Source organism: Filicampus tigris, chromosome 5 (assembly GCF_054856515.1).
Source record: "Filicampus tigris isolate MCC_2025a chromosome 5, RoL_Ftig_1.0, whole genome shotgun sequence".
Taxonomy (NCBI): domain Eukaryota; kingdom Metazoa; phylum Chordata; class Actinopteri; order Syngnathiformes; family Syngnathidae; genus Filicampus; species Filicampus tigris.
The window spans coordinates 12,454,521-12,477,017 of record NC_141221.1 but is presented as its reverse complement, the minus strand read 5'-3'; the positions used below and the strand labels follow the sequence as shown (position 1 = coordinate 12,477,017).

Below are 22,497 nucleotides of genomic sequence, written 5' to 3'. Positions count from 1 at the left end.
TTTCTATATTTACATCGCATTTAAGTTGCCCATCCCTGATTTAGAACTTTCACTGAACCTAATGTGCAGAACAAATTAATTCACTACGGGAAAGTTTTGGAATCAGAACGACTTGGAAGTCAACCGGGGTCAAGGAACAGATTGCATTTAACTTTGGAGGGTCTCCCTGGATCTTACCTATTCTGTTAAATCTTTGATTCTGCAATCAGTTCTACATTTAATCTTAAAATGGTAAAATTGAAATATCAACTTAAATTAGCTACTACCATATGAAACAAAAAAAAAAGCAGGCAAAGCAGGAGCGCTCTCTATGTATAAAGAATAAAGCCTCCATATGGGTCTGCTCATTCAGTAGGTTTAAGTAAATATATGAACCAGCGTCTTGTTTTAGCTATTGGTTTTCCATGTGTTCTTTTGAAAAGAAATTGTGAAAAGTTGTCAGTGAGTAGGTTCCATTAGTTTTTAATTGAATTTAGAAAAAATACCACAAAACATACTAATGCTTATTCACCACCTTTGAGGTTGCTTTCAGTCCATTAACAAAATCCATGCTGTCCTCTAGTGGCGTTTCTTCGTAATAGATACATTTAATAAAATGTATTATTGAACTAAAGTTCAAAAACAGGTAAATATTTGCCATTAAAAATCTACAGACTTTATTTAAACGTCTGAGTCATCTTCAATAAACTAACGTACATCTGAAGGACACAGACCAAACAATGCGTATGTCATCATAAAAACATTGCGGAAATATTGTATGACATCTGTTTGATATCTGTATATTCAGCCATGATAAAGGTTATGTCCTATGTCTGCGTGTAGCGTATAATTTCATTGTGGTCATATCCTGTCACGGCGAAGGCGTAGCCATCTCCATCGCAGAACTTGGCGCCGCAGATTTGCGTGTCTGTCACACACTCATTGTGCAGATGGGCAACCTAAGAGGAAATGAAAGAAATGACTGCACTTATGGAAAGAAAGTGCACTTAAACTAGAAAATGAGCTGTATGTTGTGTTTTTCGGCAGGCTCACCTCCACGCTGTTACTTTCTGGGGTTACAGTCAGGTGCCACACCCTTACAAAAGAATCTTCAGCAGCGGACAGGAGCTGTGGTACACGACGCACATTTGAAATCGCCTTTGCCAACTTATAACTTTCCGGTGTCGCTTTCCTAAACTCACCAGCCCAGAAAAAGGAGCAATGTCCAGTGAGTAGATCCAACGGGCGTGGGCGTTGACCTCGGCATGCAGAATTCCCGTCACGGCCTCGTACAGACGGATCTGGCCTGTTCCGTAACCTGCCACCACTGTACCTTTCCACAACTTCACGGATGAGCAGCTCATACTGACAAGAAGATTGAGGATCATTGCAGTGAGGAAAAAAAAACGGCAATTACATTAGAGAAGCGAGTGAGGAGGAAGAGGAGATGGCGGAAAGAAACACATCAGGTTATGACATAAAACAATGAAGTACGCAGGAGGATAAGGATGATGTCGGAAAGGTACCAATGTATGCACCGTGATAGTTGTTCAAAAAAAGCAATCACCAATGCAAACAAAACTGTTTCAACTCGACACATAAGATGTCAGAATAAAGAATTAAAGCTATAACATTTTGAACAACCAAAAAGAGTCCAGTTGCCTCGATTCAACGTATGCGGAGTTGCACAACACATCTAAAATGAATCAGCTGTATTTCACACAGCTCCAAATGGTGGGACAACTAGTGAGTACAAAACAAAAAAGTGCATTTAATTCTTACTCAAATCCACCAATCTTGTTTAGCAGCTGAAACTCTTCTCCTGACTTCCACACGCACAAGGTGCCGCCGTCATCAGCACTGACCAGGTCGGCGATGCACTCCTGAGGGTAGACAGACAACCACGGGCACAAGTCATTGACTGACTGATAGCTATAGCACGTACTTTGCAAGCACTTTTACACAAAAAAAAAAAGAACCCTTGAAAAGCCGTTATTAGTCCTGCTGAGAGGGAACATAATTTGTAAATTCTCTTAAGTTGTGCATGCTCATTTCACAAATATACCCATGCACAATCAGGATGATCTTGATATGCACCCACTGAGATATGAGAGTGAGGGAACTATCCATTAAGTTTTACTTGACTAATTCAATTTCCATTTCTATTTATATTATAGTTATATGACTCAGCAGAAATGACATCATCAAGCCAGTCAAGACCATAGGCCCATCACTTCATGCGGTGGTGACTGATACCTTTATGTGGGGGCATCACACCAAAAAAAAAAGACAAAGAAAAAGTTGAACACACTTGTTGAGATGAACCAGAGAATTGCGGAAATTTTGCAAGATTTGATTTTTTTTTTTTAAGTAATTATATACATACAAATATATATATAGAGATATATTATTTTTTGTACGATTGTATGTGCCTTAGCTAGATAAGGGCTGAGAAAACATTATTTTTGGTTTCCACTGTACCTGCACGATGTAGGCTCCAGTTTAAGACCTACATAAGCAATTCTGCTAATAGAGGTACAGTACATCTATGTATGCATGGATAATATAAGCATCACTCACATATGTAGCGAAATCAAGTCAGCAGCATACTGCATCTGTGATCTTACAATGAAGTCCAATGAGCAATATAACACTTTATAATAATACCTGGCTGCCTGAGCACTCTGGGGCCAAGTCAGTGATGGGCTCCTTGTGCTCCTCCAGCGCCTCAGACAGGGTGATATTACTGCCTTTACTGGGAACATCAAACACCAAGATTCCACAAGAGGACAGACCTGGAATGACAGGAAGAGACAAGAGACCATTGAATTTTCTCTGTTTGTTCTAAGGAGGGTGGCGGGTGAGCTTGAGCCTATCCCAGGATGGCATCCACATGGTTGCCAACCAATCGTAGGGCACACATTTTTGGAATGTGGGAAGAAGCCAGAGTACCCGTAGTCACCCGTGTTGTGAATTAAGTAATTTAAAATATTATTGTTGGCTCAAAAAAACTGAGTTTCGCTCCGTATTACTTACCCACACATATGTAATTCTGCCACACAGCAGCGATCCCCCGAGCAAACACGGCCTGAGCTGGAGACAAATGACACATATCAGAGGCGGAATAATAAACTAATAAAGTGTCGAATAAGTAAAATTGTTTTTTTCAGTGTTAATGTTACCTGTTGGTGTTTCAGGAGTATCCAGTGCATGCCAATACACCATGATGGAGCCATCTGATTCATACATCTTGAAAGGAAAACACAAAAATGCTGTTACAAGATGTGACAAAGCGTTTGTTCATGTCCAGTGTAAAATGTACTCAATAATGTGTCACCTGGATGCCTTTTTGTGAAGTCACTACCAGCAGATCACGAGAAGGCAAAACACAAAATGCAGCCTATTGCAAGAAATCACAAACATGATGTTTAATCTTCTGAAATGTACAAGTTCAAATATAATGCTCATTTTGAAACGATAAAAGGGGAATAGTGGAGAGTTTATTGGTCATTCTATCCAGAATTGGAGGACATTATCTTTCCCTCCAGGTCGATGAAATTTCAAACAGTCCAATAAATAAGAAACATTTAGAGGAAGCGGGAAAAAGTGAGTTATATGACTCAGCAGAAATGGCAGCAGTTGCTCTGACCTTGTAAGGCAATGACTCCCCTCTAGTTTGTTTTCAATGTAATATATATAATATATATATATATATATATATATATATATATGAAATATTATAAAGTTAAGTTTGTTTTTGGCCAGGTTACATTGCAGCTAACACAACTAGCATGTGCAGCACATACTCTGAACATTAGCATTTATTTGCAACCCCGTTACTGTAGACGTCTTCGTCCCAGTTTTTTTGGATGACGTTTTTGCATAGATTTTTTTTTTTTCCTGACTCCAACCTGGCCTATTTATCCAGGCTTGGAAACGGCACTAAGTTGGGTTGGTTTTCCCCCTCGAGGCTAGGTAAGCATTCAGCAGTGTGTGAAAAAACTAAATTTCTCGGTCATATCATATTTGAGGGCTTGATGGATGACAAAGATATCTTTCGTCGGCGCCGTAAAATATACTCTCAGGCTAATTTGTGGCTTAGAAAGTTTTCTATTTGCTCTGATTTTGTGAAGTGCTTTGTTCAGATTCAGAACATATAGTACACCACTTTACACAGCTCAGCTATCGTCCAACTATAAGAAGTCCAATTTACAGAGGCAAAACGGTGCCTATAATGATGCACTGAGGCTCCTTCTTCGAGTACCAAGGTGGCACAGTGCTAGTTAATTATTTGTGGTTAAAAGAATACCAACACTTGATGCACTACTCCGACATCTGATTTTTACCTTCATCTGTCGACTAGACATGGCAGAGCCCTTGCCAGCCCAGTGAAAAGTTGTTATAGGTTTACATCTAAGGTTAGACTGCATTGGTGCCATAACTAGTACATGTACAGTTTTGTATCTTTTTTCTTTTATGATGTTCTTTTTTCCTGTTTTATTTTCTTGTGTTGATCGTATGGACCTGTGTCTGCAAATAAAGAATATACTTGATCACAAAAAAATGAACAGTTGATGGTTGAGCTGGACAAATTAAATCATACGCTTTATAACCTGTTTTTCTTGGAATACATAAAATAAGATAAAAAATAAATGGGCTGTTTTCTAAAACGATGTCCTCCAATTCTGTAATGATCACTATTGTTGCGCAATGTCAATGTCTGACCTGCATGATGAGCGATGGACTAGTTGCGACATTGGGCTCCTTGGACTGCAGCTGACGGTGGGAGTAATTGAGACCGTCCCACGACGCGCTGACCATGTTGACCACATTAGCGTGAACCACCGTGAAGTAGGTGAGGCGGCGCGGAGCGATACGCAGCACGCACAGGTTGTTATACAACGCTGATGCGCTGTTCTTGATCTGGATGCTCTTCTCTTTGTGATACATCGGAAGGCTTGATTCAGAGTCACCTACTGGTCCGAAAGTATGTCAGCCGAAACGTGTTCACTCTTCAAGTAGACTGGACCATTTCATGAAAACGACATTACGTTCACGTTTGTGCCTACTTAGCATTAGCCGCTAGGCTAACTAGGGAGCTGCTAGCAAGCCACCTGCCAGTGCGCAGTCAAATAATTCCAAAAAATAACACCGTCATTGTTGTATTGTAAAATTTCCATGCGCTCGCCTGCCAGTTATACAAAAAATTACTGGTCCCCGTCATAACTAGAGCTTACTAGAACCAAGCGCTTATCTCAATAGGATTTCCTCGGCGTCTACCGCAGCCATAGAGACAAATGTGTGACGTTAAAATACGTGTTAAGTTGCTAGGCAACACTTTGTCTACACCCGGAAGTGGACGCAAAAAAGTCGAAAACGTTCATATGAAGATAAAAACAGCAACCTCAAGACAAACGTAAGCCAACAAATTGAATGTATGTTTGTTTGTTAATGTATTTTATGTGAGCAAGCGATGTAAATAATATAATGAACAGCCACACAGCAACGATATGTTGCTGCAAGTAGTGGGTTTAGAGAACACGTCAGGAAACCGTGAACGGTGCTTCTAATGCTGCATTCGAGGAAGGTGGTAAATCGGACCCATCCCACTCGGATTGTCCCAGTTTCGGCCTCAGAGCATTTGAGGCGAACGTAAGCAAGATGGCTGATTCCCATCAATTGTTTATTGTTCGGGTTCACCACAATGCGTTTTGACTTCCAGCAAACCTTCTTCACAATTTCCTTAATTTATGAATAAAGGTGTATCTTATCTTCAAAGCATTTGATTTATTTCACCAAATGAACAATTCCGAATATCCGGGCATTTCAGATAATACCCACGGTGCAACGCGCCTGAGTCGTTGAAAACAACTCACTATTTTACCTGTGGCAGCATATACTGTAAAGCTCGCAGGGATTCATGCCTAGAAGTTATTGTGCGGTTGGATGTCCCAAACATAACATGATGAAAACTAAATTATCATTCCATATTACTGTCGTAATATTGGTCTTAGGGATTCAAGCGACGCGGTTTGGAGCAACTCGAACGTCTTTATTTGCCTCTATTAATTTTTTTACAAGCTACCGAAGAGGCACATAGGCACTTCTTGTTAGGCCTTTCACAATAAAAGATGATGTACTTAAAAAAGGGTACATCACAATTACTGTGTGGACCGCGAACGTCGGAAAAAGTGGGTAAAAGAGAGTGCGACTTGATGGTTCGGAATGGAAGCTAACAAACAGGCTGCAGTGCTTTGTGGTGAGCACTGAGCACTTCGTAAGTGTTGTTCTCGAGTGTGATAAAAAAGCGCACTTTTGACTCTGCGGGCAGATTTTGAAAGTAGTCAAACGACATTTCATGTAAGTCAAAATAATCCTCACAAATCAAATGACAACGACCTAAAGAGCGATGATTTTTAATGAGCGTAGAGTTTTCACCGATTTGACCATCATCTTGACTTGTGACGTCACGTTGACGTAACCATATATTCATGCAGGGAGATCACGGCATATCTTGTCGCAGTCAATACAAATCATCACGTTGTGTTGTGTGAATTTATTGTGAATAGCCGTGATAATACAAAAATAAAGGTAAACATGTTTGAAATCTTGTATTATGTTTTGCCATTCACGGCCTGTGTCTTCATAGGTTCGCCATTGTTGTGTGACGTCACGTTGAAGTCGCTCAGTGAACTCGGGGTCCTTTTTTTTTTCTCGACTTCGCAACACGACCTCCCAGTTCAAAGGGTTATTGTTGTGCTCTTTTCCTAGTCGGAATTCAGAAAATTCCGACTTCCCCCCTTCATCGAATGCTGTAATTGCAGTACTGTAACTGTTACTTTATTTTTCCCACCACAGTTACTGGGTGGATATATGAATAAAAGCTATTACAAAGTGAAAATAAAATAAAATGATTTTTCGTTCACCAAAGAAATACGCGCTTCAAATACATGAAATATGTATCCTCAAATCTGCGTCAAATGAATCCACTCTGCCTGCACACCGTAGCCCAGTACTTTTGACTGAATTAACTTCGCAGATAATGCAAAATGTATGTTTTACACACGCCAGCCCATGATGACAAAAATGCAAAGACACACACATACGTACTTTATGTGTTAATATACTGTATGCCGCATATTGAAACTGGCTGCGACTTCATAAACCCTCAAATGCAAAGCTCAGCGCATGCTAAATTGTTTCACGACTCGTTGCAGTTTTAGAAAAAGCCACGAGAGTGTGCTACTGTTTCCTTGATGACTTCCACAACAGGATGGAATACAGAGTACTGTATACTGTACTGTATTTATCGTTTAAGTGAAATCATTGCTCTGTCATAATTTACATGCTGTATACAGTGCCACTGTGCAGTACATGTTTACAACCAAATATACCGTAATAGTCTTTTGTTTATTTTGTGAGCACCAGTTTTTTGGTGACATTTTACTGCATTACATTGAGTAGTGTTTCTGATGTTTTGTCCCTCTTATTTAGCTAAAACAAGGTAACCAAACACTACCAAGATGTCCCGCTCTACATCCAAAGCCCAAGCTGACAAGGGTAAGGCGCCTGCTCGAGTGTCCCCGCCGCCGGCCCATGAGCCGGAAGAGGAAGACATTATCCCCGGATGTTTGACTCAGAGCCAATGGATTGACATGTTGGCCCAAGAAGAGGCGGAGGATGAAGTAGGGGAAATAATGGCTGATCTGATGACCAGTGTCATGGAAGGCTGTTACAATGTCCACATTGAAAAACAGGTAATACAGCCATCCATTTATTGACCTGTCCTCATTAGCCAGCTGCAGGGTACTAGAAAACAACCACACACTTACATTCAAACCTATACACAATTTAGAATCTTCACTTAACCTCACGTGCAACTTTTGGGAGTGTGTAAAGCTCAAACAAATCAATTAAATATGATTTTTTTCCCAGCTATCATCTTTCGCTGCATACTGGGCCAAGGATTACTTCATACAGACTGTGGAGCAGAAACTCATGTGCCGAGATAGATGGGAAGATGCAATGGAATTGTCCGCAACAGAAGACTCAGAACCAATACCAATCACTCCAGATGTCTGGGCGGAAGGCTGTTTTCCTGTTATACATGGAACTCTTCCATCTGAGCCTGTGTCACCACAGGTAACCTTTTAACTGTCTCTTCTAAACGTTTTGTACAGCAGAACTTCAGAAGTAAAACATCCCAAAAGTGGTGCAATTTGGCGTTTGAGCCCCAAAAATTGGAACTATATGTGTTAAAAGCAAAATGTGCCATTTAAATCATCATGTGAGTCTTCAGCTCAATTCAAGATTTAAAGGATTATGTGTGGTATATTATACTTATTTACGCAATGCTTAAACATATTGATTCCAGAAATACAAATGTGCGTTTGCTTCAAAACACACGCGCTTCCATTTTAGGTCGTTGCATTCTATTAATCGACCACTAGATGGCACTGAATTCTACACATTGTCTTTTTAAGTTAAAGTTCTATGATTACTGTATATGACAGCTTGAGCTTGGAACGGTTTAATTCACTTCACATTATTTCTTATTGTAAAAATTGTTTCAAATTTTTGAACAACTAGTGTCAATGAATTGTGTTTGTGTTCGACTCTGGATGTTCCACTGTTATAAATTTTACTTTATGATTAATATCACACTTTCTATACTCAGATCAACCAGGATGCTAATACTTGCGAGGACCTTGAACCGGCACATCCTGAAGAAAATCAGCAAAATGTTCCCTTATCACAAACCAGCATCTCCCCTGAGCAATCTGAAGGGAAAATAAGTGCCAAGAGGCATGTCGGCGACAAGATTTGCCAAGAACCAAGTCCTTGTCCCAAACAAAACACTTCCACCAAGAAAAAACAAAAAGCTTCTTTACCGCCAAAGCTTGCCCGAAGTACTGTCTTGCCACCTGTGTCATGTGCGGCAGAAAAACTGGAAACCAAAGGTGAAAATAAAGTCCCTTCTGGTTCTCAATATATGACCACATTATCACAACAACCAAAGGATAATCAAACTATACCTAAGCTTGATCATTCCTCTTTGCCTCGACACTGGATCACTCCTCAGTATGAGATTGACAAAAGCACAAAATCTAGCATCAAAAAATCAGGTGGACAGTCCAAAGTAACACCTGTGCCTAATAATCAACAGACTGGTATAATGGGAACATCGTGGAATCCTGCGAACCAAGGTCAGTCAGTAAGATTGTCCCCTATTAAGGACGAGAAGATGATGGCTCGCGCTTTGAGGATGGACACCATAGATTTGGCCAAAGGTGTTTCTCTCTTGGAACCCCAGAGAACAAGAATGGGCCCACTCCCATTCAATTCACTAGCTCAGTCAGCCAAGCTGAGGCCGATAACCAGTGAGTCTGTAAAATCACCTTTCCCCGTGGATCAGTTGACAACAAAACGTCCACCTCAGGTTACCCAGTTGTTGCCGTCTGACAAATTTAACTTTTAACTTTAAGATATTAAAACATTTGATCAAGTATTGAATAAATTCACCTTCATCTTCAAGCATTACTTTTGTTGGGTGCAAATGTGGGGGTGTGGTGTGTGTGTTTTTTCTGCGTTTTTCAATCATCGATGTAAATCTTGCTAAAACAAAACAAACTAAATTACATACACATCATTTGGAAATGGGGATTTTTTTCAAGTTCGGATACAGAAATAAAAACCTGAAATGCACTACATTGAGAACATTGGGAACACTGGTTTAACTACTGTACTTAGATATATGGAAGAAAATAAAGCGTCAACTTTGGGGATGAATTAAATGCACCACCTGTAATAATTTTTCGAAGTAGTTCGCCATACATGTATGACTCAATGACTTAATATGCGTATGATTAGATGGAATGTTACGAATAAAAGTCTAAAACCCAAATGTATGTGTGTGTGTTTTAATAGCGCTTACATTTTGGTGTGATGTTTCAACCTAACTTGAGAAAGCCAACCGGAAGCTTACCAGAACTTGACCAATCATCATTCACGGATACCCACTCTGGACCAATCGGATAATGTTTTGCCAGTACGCAAGTTTGAATGACCCTTGCACATGTGAGAGGCCGTTGAAGTGAATATCGCAGTGTCGATAAAACCAAAAGAAATTCAAGCTTTAACCTCATTTTCTCGTGTGTATTAGATATGAAGAAGAAGCGGGTAAATGCTGAGTCAGTCGAGGTAAGCCCACGTTTCATTTTACTAACTAAATATAAACATGGACTCCTCGACACACGGGAAGTGATACTATACTGTAATCTTTTGAGGGGCTGCAAACATGCAGTCTTGCAAACATCGGAAAAAAGTAGTTACGCCTTTTAGCTGCTTTTTCATTTTCACATTATATTGCTCCCGTATGCAGTATAAAAAAGCAACTTACAATTTAAGAAGAGCAGGTGATGAACATGTTTGTAATGTTCAATAATAAATTACATTTAAACATCATGTGGGCTTAAAGTAATCACATACATGTTTGAAGAGAGTTTGTGAAGCTGTTTTGGTTTTACAGCGATATGTCGTTTGTGTCTAGATGATTCCAACTGAAGTGAAAAATAATGTGGAGGACAAGGAGGAAAGTGAGCCTCCTATTAAAATGAAAAAGAGTAATTCTGGGGAGGTGGCATTTCGCCCGGTGAAATTGTCCAGAAGCGACCTGTACAGACCACCAACAGTGGAGGAGCTCAACCAGCTGAAAGAGGCAGAGAGCTTATTTCACTGCAGTTTGCTCAAAATGCAGGTAAGACTTTAGACTCAACAATTTGAATGTGATGGGAAAGATCAGCTCTAAATTATTTATGTTCTACCCTATTACTGCTAACAGATGGAGGAGCTGCTGAAAGAAGTTGCCCTCAGTGAACGCAGGAAACTGCAAATAGATGCTTTTATTGAGACTGTCACCAAACTCCTGAGGGCTGTACCACGTTCACCTGAGGTGGAGGTGTGTAATACTTTTCCTAATGTGGTTCTGTGTGCACTACTGTGTTGGGTATAAGATTGCAAAATTCCAGGAATTTTCAAAGTTGAAAAGTTTCCATGGAAATTAACAGACCTATGTTAAACCAGGAATTTACTAAATAGAGGGTTGGCTCATAATAGGGTTATTCAATAAAATATTAACCTCACTTTCTCGTGTGGATCAGACATGAAGAAGCGGGTCAAAATATTATTATTTTTTTTATTATATAGAAATGTTCTACTCCCTTTGTAGCCTTAGTAAACAGCAACACACACCTTTGACTGAATAATTATATTTATTTTTTTGTCTCAGGTAAACGACCTGTCATGGTTATCCCATGATGTTAAGGTTCCCATCCTCCTGTTACCAAAAACACAAAAGGGCAAATTCCACATGGCGCCTCCTGCTTCTGTCGATCTGATTGGAAGTTACCCGTTGGGAACCTGCACCAAACCACGTGTTGTAGTCGACCTGACTGTCACAATCCCAGCTGTAAGTCACACTTTTCAAAGTAGAGCGGTACAGCCATTTGTTTTAAATGTCTGAGTATAGGCAGTCAAGTGTCTGATTTCCTTTTCTTTAGGATATCCTCCACCCCAAAGACTTCATAAACCAGAGGTATCCCAGGAAAAGAGCCATCTACTTGGCAGGCCTGGCTCAGTATCTGACAGCCTCCTCAGACATTGGATCCATGTCCTACTCTTGCCTTCATGGTAATCGGCTACGACCCGTTCTGCTGCTGAGTCCTCCAGGTAAGGCTATTTAAATGCATCTCAGGATACAGAGAAATCTCTATGGCCACACACAATTATTTCCGGAACACCAACCACAGAGTTGTTTTGAGTTAAAAATCCATCTTTCCCGTAGGAGATAATAGAAGTGAACTTTTCCAGAGTCATAACTATTCCTCGGTTTATGACTTCCCAGCATAGGAAGTTTCGAGTTTAAAAACACTTGGTTAACACAACAATGCCTGTACAGTTGCCACCATTCTCACTGGCCTTCATTTGATTTCACAATATCTATGTCTTATAAGCCTTATTCATATTGTAATATGTATTATAAGTATGATTTTAAACTGTGTTAGCATAGATTTGAGAGACTACGTTGTGGTTAAAGAAACCATCTTAACGCGGCACTAGGCAGATGCATTCACTGCCATATGTCCTGGTTTTTATTTGATTTTCATGTTTATTTCATGCTCTCAATAATATCCTTAAGCATAAATTAGGTTTTGCATAAACTTAGTCTTAATAGACTAGACTTGGATACAATTTAAGAGCCGAACAGTCTTTAATCGAGCAACCCCTCTAACAGTGTGTATGTGTGTTTGTCAGTCTCAGCATATGCATAATGTAAAATATTGTATCCACTTTGTCGTATCTTTTAGGTAAAGACTCATCCATTTTGACAGTCCGCCTTCATGCTTGTCCACCTCCTGGATTTTTCAAGCCGAGACGCTTCCACCCTCAGATGAATAATGTCAGGACAGGCTGGTACACCGGGGCGAACAACCCACAATCCGGTGAGACTCATGACTTTTTACTGGGTGTCAATGTCAAGGTTGCAGACAACATGACAAAATGTCTTTTGTCCCACCCCCTTTTTTTGTTTTTGTTTTGATTTCTTGCAGAGAGCAGTGAACCTCCCACTCCACATTACAATAGCTCCCTCCTGGGTGATCTGCTGCCCAGGGCTCACCTCCAGTTTCTCTCTGCCGTGAGCGCTCAGTGCTCCGCTTTTCCTGACGGGGTGGTTTTGCTCAAAGTTTGGCTCCGTCAGCGAGAGCTCGACAAGGTGTGTTTTCTCTTCAGTCCACATGGGTGATTGAGAGTCCTGCACAGTGTAGTGTTGCAAGTTTGATGTTTCAATTCGTGCCAAGTGCTTGAATTTTTTTCATGGTCAATGGTTAGCACGTCTGCTTCAGAGTTGTATGGTTCAAGGTTAGAATCTTGGCTCTGGTCTTCCTGCGTGAAGTTTACATGTTCTCCCCATGCTTGCATGGGTTTTCTCCTGATACTCCTGCTTCTTCACACATTTTCAAAACAGGTTGATTGAAGACTTAGAATTGTCCATAGGGGTGAATGTACAGTATTACGCTCCAGCTCACCCTAACCCTGATGATGATGCTTTTAAAAATGGATGGCTTCAAATATCTGATTTCCAATTGTGCTGTTCTTTCATATCTATTTAAGGGCACTGGGTGTTTTAATGGCTTTCTGGCCTCCATGCTCTTGGCGTACCTTCTGACCACACACAGAATCAGCAACACCATGACTGCCTATCAGCTGCTGCGAAACACCTTGAACTTTTTGGGTATGTGGATGAAAAGCTTTGAATGCAAAGCTCCAATCACAACATATCGGTCCGATTTTACATCTTGTTCAAATTCCTTTCCTCTAACTCCCAGCCACGACAGACCTGACAGTGAATGGAATCAGCTTGGCCAAAGATCCTGACTCGACAGCAGTGAGTGATCTATATTGAACATGAAAAGCTTTCCCAACACCCACATTTGTGCCTTTACCCTTTACACCTATTAATAAATACCATTTTCACCTCTTTTATCCCACAGCCATCACTGGCAGACTTTCACGATGCATTCCAGGTTGTGTTCATTGATCCGTCGGGACATCTCAACATGTGTGCAGACATAACGGCCTGCACCTACAAGCAGGTACAGTTTGTACTCTAAAAGTAATTTTTTGCTCAACAGGTCTAAATTTTAACCACTTGAAACAAATCTCTCAGCTACAGCATGAGGCCTCGGTGTCAATGCAATTTTGGGACGACCCCACTGTGGATGGTTTCCACAGCCTTCTCATGACCCCCAAACCTATGATGAGGACCAGTGACCACACCTTTCAGTATGGCTGTCCATAAACAGCTAAAATGTCAACTGCTAACATCTGTTTGAACCTACCATGTTGAGTTTGGATGCTCTTTATGTCCTACCCAGATTGTGTGAACTTGTCAAACTGCAGTCCAGCTGTAAGAAGCTGAACTTCCTCAGTGAGCTGATGGACCATAGTGGAAATTATGTGCACACGGTGCTCCCCTTTATCCTGGCGCTGCTTCAGAGAGGGCTCGGCCAAAGGATCTGCCTGCTCACCCACTCACTTTCCCCTGAACCTGAGGTGGGTTTATGTGTCTTTACACAGGCAGGACGGGTTACTCACTTTTCAAAATGTGCAATGAGCATAAATACATGATGTGGTACCATCATCATGTTCAGTGGATTAAAAATATTTAGAAAATTTAATGTTGAGTTTTCAACCAACACATATTTACACATGATTTGGCACGATATACAATACTCGAGATCCCAGGTTCACCAAGGAAGTCCCAAGATTTGTGAAAATAAAATAGAATAACAAAATAAATACAAAGAAATATAGTCAAGAAATGTGGGAGAGTCTTATTCAGGGTTTGAATTTGGGCAAAGATGCAATTTAGCAAAGGTATGGATTAAATAGAATGAAAATTCAACAGGTTTGAACTGCACTGATATTTGATATCATGGTCATTTTGTACCTGACCGGGAAAAAAAAATAGCGTTCAAGAATTACATGTTCAATGTGCAGTGATGAATAGGCATGGGGGAGTAATGGTAGTTTTGAGTTGTATAGTTTTGGTATATAATAAATACAACGTTTTGAAATCAATGAATAATCGGTTTTAATAATCGTGAGTTCAATATCCATCAAAAATAATGGTAACTATTACTTTTTCCACAATTGCCCAGCTCTCGTGTGAGGTGTGATTGACTGGCAAAGCAGAAAATGGATGGGTGGGCAATGTTGATGAATGTATGTACCGTAATTGTTATTATTTTGTGGCAGTGGTCGTTGGAGAGCGAACCCCCAAAGTACAAATCGCAGCCACCTCTCACCTTTGGTTTGTTGTTGCGGTCTGAGCTGGCAACGTCTGTCTTGGAGCGAGGACCTCCAGCAGACAGCCCTAAGGTAACTTTGCCTTTTAGTAATGATGTAATGGACATGTCCACATGTGTAAAAGAATCACTCTTAATTATTACAGTAAATCATGCACATTTCTTGTAATTTGAAGCCGTACAAGGTGGTATTAAATTGTGTGTCAGGGATATTTACATTCAAAGCAATTCCCACGTGGTGTTTCTTCTTTTAGGCTGCTGAGTTCCGACAGCTTTGGGGTGCTCGCTCGGAGCTCCGTCGTTTTCAGGACGGCGGCATCACTGAGGCCGTCCTGTGGGAAGGAGAAAGCATGTGCCAGAAACGGCTGGTACCACAGCAGATCATTACACACCTTCTTCAGCTGTATGTACTATATTCTTCCTGACCATGACTTTGATTGGTCAGATAGTTTGTAATTACCGTATACAGTATTCCTAATTCAGTGTGATATTGCAATAAGAGCTTGTTACTTCCCTTCATCAGTGCCCAACTTCAGTAACATCTGACTTTTCAAATCCCTCTTAGTATAGTGCAAATTTGTATTAAAAAAAAGTGGCTGAACTTTGCTTCCTGTATGGATTTAATGACGATTTGTCATAATACTTTTTCCGTACAGTGAAAGTCGCTTGCCATGTTAATCTCACCCATGTGACTTCACATTTCCTCACAAATATCCTTCTCTTCTTTTTGGCCAAATGGTTCATTTTCTCTTCAGCCTGTGAGCAAGTTACTGTAGCTAATCTTGGTTCTGGCTGTGGGTAATTCAAGGAACCAAATGTTAATAGTTTCATTCTTCCCACTTCTCTTAAATGTATTATTTTTCCCAACAGCCATGCAGACATCCCTTTGTCTTGTTTGCGACATGTTGGGGGAATTGTTGACGATGTCATCAAAACGGGAAGTCAGGTAAGAAAGAAAACAAATCTGCATTCACTAGTTTGAATTATATTAACATGCTATTTTTACAAACACATATAGAGCCATCCTAAAGGGACAAATAGAGTTGAGACAGCGCTAAAAAAACAAAATTTTTGTTAGAACTCAATCAAGTCTACCTTATGTTGTTTTTTTTTACGCGCGCATTGTCTTTAGGTGCCGAGTACTGGAGAGGAGGAAAGTTTGCGTGTGGTTCAGTCTTATGATGACCTGAGCAGAAAACTTTGGAAACTGGAGGGTCTTCCACTGTCCATTACATCAGTGCAAGGAGCCCATCCGTCACTCAGATACACACAGGTTAACACCAGTTAGAAATAAGTACAATCTTATTGATGGCTTTAAGCATGGTTTTCATCTTAAATTCACAACCGGTGCGCTCCAGGTGTTTCCTCCTCTGCCGCTGAAGTTCGACTACTCCTTCTTTGACAAACAAAAGACATTCCGACTACTGATACCAAAGGAGGGTAAACCTTGCCCAGCTTATGTTAACCCCATCACAGGTTAGTGGTTTGTGGTAACCATTATTAGTGTTTTGAACAGGATTTTTTTTTTTTTTTTTTTTTGTGCAACATTTACATGATGCTGTAATCACCACTGCCACCTGCTTACTGGTGTGTCTAAGTGCCACAATGTATGCTTGATGCTTTGTTTACCTTGCAGTGATCTGTCACATGGAGGGTAGTGGAAAGTGGCCCCACGACCGCCTCGCCATCCGCCACATCCGAGCTGCCTTCCACATCCGCCTGGGAGAGTTACTCAAGATGCAGCATAATTACACATGCAGACCCTGTGCCACACATTTGGATGTCTGGAAGGTATTTTTTATATGTTAGTAAGGAACAGGCATCTCTGTGAGATCTCTTTGAGCTTGACTGGAGGTCTGCAGGGTAAACTTTTTTTTTTTTTTTTTTCCCCCCCCAGGACGGGTTTGTGTTCCGCATCCAGGTGGCGTACCATCGAGAGCCCCAGGTGTTGAGGGAGCGAGTGAGTCCTGAGGGACTGCTGGTTGTCAGGGAAAACGAAGAGGCTCAGAGCTTGGAGATGAGCACCATACACAAGCCTCTACTAACCAGCACACTTCACGGGTAAAAAAACATGGTTTTCAGTCTCCCATTCTGGCTTCTATCATCTAGATCTGGGCACTATGGCCTTAAAATAAAAGCTCGCATATTTATTTGATTGTTTTTCCACCTTCGTTTATCAAAATAGTAAATGGCTGAAGTTGAGCTTGCAAGCCCATGTAGGTAGAATGGTGATGGAACAATCACATTTAATAGATTCAATATAATTGAAAAGATAGTTAACTGTTTTATTTGAGTTATAGGTGACTAATTAATTAGTAATTGTAGCACACGCATCAGCTTTTTACATTTAACGTAGATAGCTGCATTCTTGCGGTTCGCACACGCGGATTCGCGTGTTTGCAGACGTTTTTTTCAATTAACTCATTCACTGCCATTGACAAATTTACTCGTCTCTTCACAGTCCAGCCATTCAATCCAAGGAACTTTAAATTTTTTTCAATTTTTTTCAAACATTAGGGTAAAAGAGGGTCTGAAAATGTCCGGCAGTGAACGAGTTAATATTTTTGGGGGTCTTTTAAAAAAAAAAAAAAAAAAAAAATTCTTTCTCAGTTAAGAGTCACATAAAGTGTAATTCAATTGCGAAGTTGCATTTGGCTGTGGCGTTCGGTCTGCGGCATCCTTGATCTGACTCCGACCAGTCCTAAATTTGCCGTGTGAAAGGCTCAGGCACAATTTAGGCCTACAAGCCGTCAAAGAGATGGTTGTTTTGCATTTTCTCCTTTTCAGGCTCCAGCAGCAACACCCATGTTTCGGGGCAGTGTGTCGCCTGGCCAAACGTTGGCTCGGTGCCCAACTCTTCAGTGACGATATCACAGAGGACACGGCCGACCTCCTGGTGGCCTACCTCTTCCTGCAGCCTGCACCGTTCACCCCTCCTGGGTAACTTTTTCGACGCCATGAGGCTTTTGTTTGTGTTTCATTTCCCTTCTTCTTTTTTTCTTGCTATGTCGGTGATGTGAATGTATTTTCCCCATCCTCCTCAGTTCTCCTCAGGTGGGCTTCCTCCGCTTCCTTCATCTGCTCTCCTCCTTTGACTGGAGGAACAACCCGCTGGTCGTTAACCTCAACAAGCATCTCACAGGCAGGCACCGTCACACATAGCCGTAGAAAACAAACAGTTGCTGACCTCTTTCTATTTACACATCTGACATACTTTAACATCCTGCTCGTTGCCGTTGCGAAGTTGTGATTGTTGTGCGACTCTCCTCACGTGTAGCGGCCGACTACACAGAGATCAAGAATGACTTCATGGCCTCCAGGGAGTTCCTACCAGTTATGTTTATAGCAACGCCTAAAGACAAAAATGTTTCGATGTGGACCAAGCGAGCCCCCACCGTCCAGGTCAGTGGACCAACAAATATAATAGCAACTAACACTTGATTTGTACAAATCATTTATTAAATGAAGCATAAATATTTTCACACTATAAAACGTATAAAATGTTTACAGATTTATAGCTACATTATCAAACAAGTCAATTGAATACATAAGTTAAAGTGAGCGTTAAGCTTAAGATGTTTTTTCGAGGTTAGATAAAAGTGATAGGATCATAAACACCGATGTAAGAAAGAATTGCATGTTCTTGGCAGGGAGCAATCGCACAGCTTGCCGATCCTGGAGCCTCTCCTCAGTGCACACTGGTCTCCTGGATCACACTGTTGAAAAAGAAAAAGAGCAAAATATAGCCAGAGTTTAATGACCCTTTTCTGTAACTTACAAGTATTCTCAAACAGACTTAGGCATCTCACATACCATGGGCAGGTGGCCGTGTTTTTTCCTCAGAGCTGAAAGTTGATTTTTCTGAAGTCTATCCAAAACTTGATGTAAATCATTGATCTGGATAAGCATGAATGACTATTTTTCAATTATCAGACAGCAAGCTCAACAGTTTCCATGTGCCAATAACATTTCTGTGCATGATTAGAGCTCTTTAAGATGATGCTCACCAATTGCTTTTCGTTGCCGTCCACGGTCATAAAATATCGTAAATGTCTACCGCTGTATTCCTCTGTCTGCATCACAGCGTCGACGTAAGAGCTTTTGGTGATGCACACCAATGTGAGGAAAAGGTATACACAGCAGTTTCTCATGATGCGTAGCTGACCCAGATAAATTTTCCCTGCTCCAACTCACTCTTCCCCACAACGTTACAAGGAGCCTGCAAGCAGCCTCCTCTTATAAGGGGGGGCCGGAGGGCAGGAACTTTGTGTTTGGTCACGTTCCCATCTGAGGTGGTGTATTGGGGGTTGTCAGCATTATTTTTGACCAATTCACGACTGAAAAAAAATTGTGACTATGGAGCAAGTCTGGAACGACATTCCTCACACTAAGAAAATCAACTGAACCACAAAATAGCTAGAAGCAAGCCCCCCCCCCCCCCCCCCCCCAAAAAAAAACTAAGCAGGAAACTTAAAATAACAAACATTACAATACTGGTGTGTTGCTCCTTACGTTGTTATTGAAACACACACCCAAAAGACATTCATCATTCTATACAATCTACTGTATATTGCACCCACTGAATCGCACTCCCGCCGCTGTGACGTCAGTGCCCATGCATAGGCCTTGTGAACTGGACCTAGACAAATCGACTCAAAAGTAAGAAATGCTCAATTTAAATGAATAGATTTTAACATTTTCCCCTTACGATCAACCTTTTTTGCACACTGGCTGAGCTGAAATCTTGTGAGATGAAGTATCTCAAAGCATAAACATTGCATAAATTGAATGGCGTAAGGCGCTTTTGACTTAACAGTGTAGTCAATTCAGCCCCAAGCACAAATTGAGTCACATCTTCAAATGCTTACGCATTTCCTTTCGCAAGACAAGTTGAAACAAATTTGGCAGCTGTTGATCAGAGTTTATTCATCTCGGGAAGTTTGTCGGACTCACTTGTGTGTCTCAACTTGAGAATTCAAACGTAAATACATGATAACGTCTGTGCTTATTTTGTACGTGCATTCCCACAGATGCTGCAGCGTGTGGTGATGGTGGCTGCTGAGAGTCTTAAAGTTCTGGAACATCAGCTGATGGATGGCAGTCAGATGCAAGACGTCAGGGTTAGTTGGGGGCGGGTGGCGGGGTCACTCGCCGAAGATAACATGTTTTATACGTGCGTTTCAATGCCCAGGTTATCATGCGCCCTCCTCTGGAGGCTTACGACGTACTGATCCACCTGAAGCCCAAGCAGGTTCCGCTGCTCGGACAGGCAGTGGACCCCCCCGCCGTTAACTTCAGCAGGGGCGTGGTCCCCGGCAGCGTGGTCGCCTCGGGGGGGAAGATGCCCGTCACCGACTACAATCCTGTGACCCTCTACCTGGCAGAGCTGCGGGTGAGTGACGTCTTGTTGTCTTTGAAGTTCATGTTCCGAGAAGGGGGGGGGGGGGCATGCAAGCTGAGCCCTGGTAACTGCCAGTCTTCCTGCCAACAAACTGAAGTACAAACAAGAATAAAAATACACATGAAACCAACTATGAGCCTTTGCATTTAAACTTTAAAGATGACATTTCTTATTCCAATTAAATTGATTAGGGCGGATTCACCCAATTAGACATTTGCGTATTTACTTTTTATTATGATATTCATAATCATCATGTTTAGGACGCATTTGGAGATCTGGCCCTTTTCTTCTGTGACCCCTATGGAGGAGCTGTGATCGCCGTTTTATGGAAGCCAAAGGCCTTCGCCCCTCTCCCTTTCAAGGTAAAACACTTTTTAGTCGCAAGCAAGTAAGGCTTATCCGGTCCGCTGTGTTTGTGACTCATGTTAACCGACGAAGCACTGAGTATTAAGTTGGATTTTGTACAATGTTTTGTTTATGCTCCACACCCCAAGAGAAAAGAATCTCCCACCCAAAGTAATACCTCATTTGAAGATGAAGAAGGCAGACATTTTCACTTAAGCCCAGAATGATTCATACGTATGAATAATATACTGAAAAAATAGATATGTTCAATCACGCAAGTAAATGACTATAATTTGACGTCTTAGTAAAAATAATACTGTGCTTTACCATTTAAAGGGGAAGTCAGCCCCAAATAAGTTCCATGCAGCCCCACTAGTCTAAACACGCCATTCTGATTGATATTGCATTTGTGGAATATGAGTTAAGCAGCAAAATCCACCCGTTTTTCCAAGCCCCCCAATATTCAGACATAAATGTTATATAAAGCATAAAATTGCATTAAAACATGTAACAAATACAATTAGATTATTGCACAATAAATGAGAGTTGTGCATGATGTAAAAAACAAAGAATAAAGAGTAAAGAATAAAAATGATGGTCGTTTACCTTTTAATTGCTGTCCTTATCGCTTTTTGCCCTCTTTGGTTCATGTTCTCTCTCAGAAGTGTTTTTTGCCTGGCATTTTGTAAAGAACTGTTTTAATAACGTGGCGACTGTCGATACATTACGGTCATATTCTTTGGCGAGATCAACCAAACGTATCCCTTTTTCATACTTTTCTATTATCTCTTGCTTTGTTTGTATGGACAAAAAAAAAAACGATTTTCCTCTTTTTTTCTTTTCCTCATTTCTATTTCACGTAAAAATATCGGAACACCTCGTGGCCTGAGGGGCGAATGACGAGGACGCTGAATAGACATATCTATCACATATACATCTATCTACACACATAGACACATATGGTAGAGGTCCCTCTTAGCCAATGGGATGCCAGGAAGATGCTAGGTAATAGCCATTGGCAGAGCAGCTATTAGTATGTTGCGTTCAGGAAACTCTGGAGCTGCGAGTAGCAGCCCATACTGTATTTTTACCTTTCGTATCCTAAAATTTCTTTCGTAACAAGAGGAAATACTTTCCTGTTGAGTAACTTGAAAATTTCGTATGTAGTATGACGAGACGTTCTTAAGTAGAGGTACCACTGTATGCAATATTAATCAGAATGTCGTGTTATGCAATATTAATCAGAAGGTCGTGTTTAGACTAGTGGAGACGCATAGAACATCCTATTGCAAACAAAATTTTGGGGTTGACTTCCAATTATGTGGTACAACAACCATGCATTTTTAGTTATTTATACGAGAGTCAAATGCACATATCAGATTTTCTAATGTTATAAATGTATAAATAAAACGATGCTTTTTACTGAGAATTTTCCATGGAAGGGATCAGCAGAAATCCAATCATTCATGTGCCCTCTTCACATAGTCAAACAAGATGATGAAAGCAGACAACAAATGTTCCTTCTGTCCACTTCCTGTAGACGTCCCAGATGTCTGCCAGGAGTGTGGAGGTAACCGGCCAAGAAGCAAAGACGGTTCCCAATGTGGAAGCTATACTGGATGACTTCAGCATCATTGGAAAGGATTTGGTCAAATCTGTGGAGGCCAGGACTGAAAGATGGTCATTTTAGTTTGACATTAGCTTTCAACACAATTTTCCATACATTTGCTTAGGAAAACAGTACCAAGAAATTTTGATAAAAAAAAAAAAAATGTTTATGATCATGTTGACACACGTCTAATAAATGTGCAGACTTTATTTCTGTTCCAGCTTTTCTTTCGTTCCACCAACTTCACCAGCAGTTTGTCTTGACTTGTTTCTTCAAGTACTGTATTCATCACTGAA

At 40.9% G+C, this 22,497-nt stretch overlaps 4 protein-coding genes across 10 annotated transcripts; 2 read left to right on the top strand and 2 right to left on the bottom strand.

The window, feature by feature from the left end:
• Positions 1-446: 446 nt before the first annotated feature.
• wdr54 (WD repeat domain 54) lies at positions 447-5,314 on the bottom strand. Its single transcript, XM_086031465.1, has 9 exons — positions 4,705-5,314; positions 3,317-3,379; positions 3,162-3,228; positions 3,016-3,072; positions 2,647-2,774; positions 1,762-1,862; positions 1,182-1,344; positions 1,033-1,107; positions 447-938 (listed from the first exon to the last, which is right to left on the bottom strand). The coding sequence occupies exons 1-9, from the start codon at positions 4,927-4,929 to the stop codon at positions 807-809; spliced, it is 1,011 nt and encodes a 336-aa protein (XP_085887591.1). The 5' UTR covers positions 4,930-5,314; the 3' UTR covers positions 447-806.
• c20h2orf81 (chromosome 20 C2orf81 homolog) lies at positions 4,800-10,027 on the top strand. 6 transcript variants are annotated; one of them, XM_086031464.1, is made up of 5 exons: positions 6,198-6,339; positions 7,474-7,736; positions 7,915-8,121; positions 8,657-9,185; positions 9,907-10,027. In XM_086031464.1, the coding sequence occupies exons 2-5, from the start codon at positions 7,503-7,505 to the stop codon at positions 9,936-9,938; spliced, it is 1,002 nt and encodes a 333-aa protein (XP_085887590.1). In that variant the 5' UTR covers positions 6,198-6,339; positions 7,474-7,502; the 3' UTR covers positions 9,939-10,027. The 6 variants fall into 6 exon arrangements, with proteins under 6 accessions (XP_085887585.1, XP_085887586.1, XP_085887587.1 ...); XM_086031459.1 differs by lacking the exons at positions 6,198-6,339; positions 9,907-10,027 and adding an exon at positions 4,800-4,966 and having other exon boundaries at positions 8,657-9,869; XM_086031460.1 differs by lacking the exons at positions 6,198-6,339; positions 9,907-10,027 and adding an exon at positions 5,061-5,395 and having other exon boundaries at positions 8,657-9,869.
• nol6 (nucleolar protein 6 (RNA-associated)) lies at positions 9,953-22,400 on the top strand. Of its 2 annotated transcripts, none has more exons than XM_086031457.1 (27): positions 9,953-10,027; positions 10,142-10,179; positions 10,529-10,735; positions 10,820-10,936; positions 11,267-11,446; positions 11,538-11,706; positions 12,345-12,479; positions 12,588-12,751; positions 13,150-13,270; positions 13,365-13,423; positions 13,530-13,631; positions 13,706-13,821; positions 13,914-14,091; positions 14,797-14,919; positions 15,101-15,249; positions 15,717-15,792; positions 15,979-16,119; positions 16,205-16,322; positions 16,483-16,637; positions 16,744-16,907; positions 17,634-17,786; positions 17,891-17,988; positions 18,124-18,248; positions 19,877-19,966; positions 20,038-20,238; positions 20,508-20,609; positions 22,133-22,400. In XM_086031457.1, exons 2-27 carry the CDS (start codon positions 10,144-10,146, stop codon positions 22,280-22,282), a joined length of 3,429 nt encoding a protein of 1,142 aa, XP_085887583.1. In that variant the 5' UTR covers positions 9,953-10,027; positions 10,142-10,143; the 3' UTR covers positions 22,283-22,400. The 2 variants fall into 2 exon arrangements, with proteins under 2 accessions (XP_085887583.1, XP_085887582.1); XM_086031456.1 differs by having other exon boundaries at positions 9,960-10,056.
• Positions 18,371-19,034, bottom strand: LOC147147320 (cocaine- and amphetamine-regulated transcript protein-like). Its single transcript, XM_086031192.1, has 3 exons — positions 18,854-19,034; positions 18,660-18,743; positions 18,371-18,562 (listed from the first exon to the last, which is right to left on the bottom strand). The coding sequence occupies exons 1-3, from the start codon at positions 18,995-18,997 to the stop codon at positions 18,455-18,457; spliced, it is 336 nt and encodes a 111-aa protein (XP_085887318.1). The 5' UTR covers positions 18,998-19,034; the 3' UTR covers positions 18,371-18,454.
• Positions 22,401-22,497: the final 97 nt, after the last annotated feature.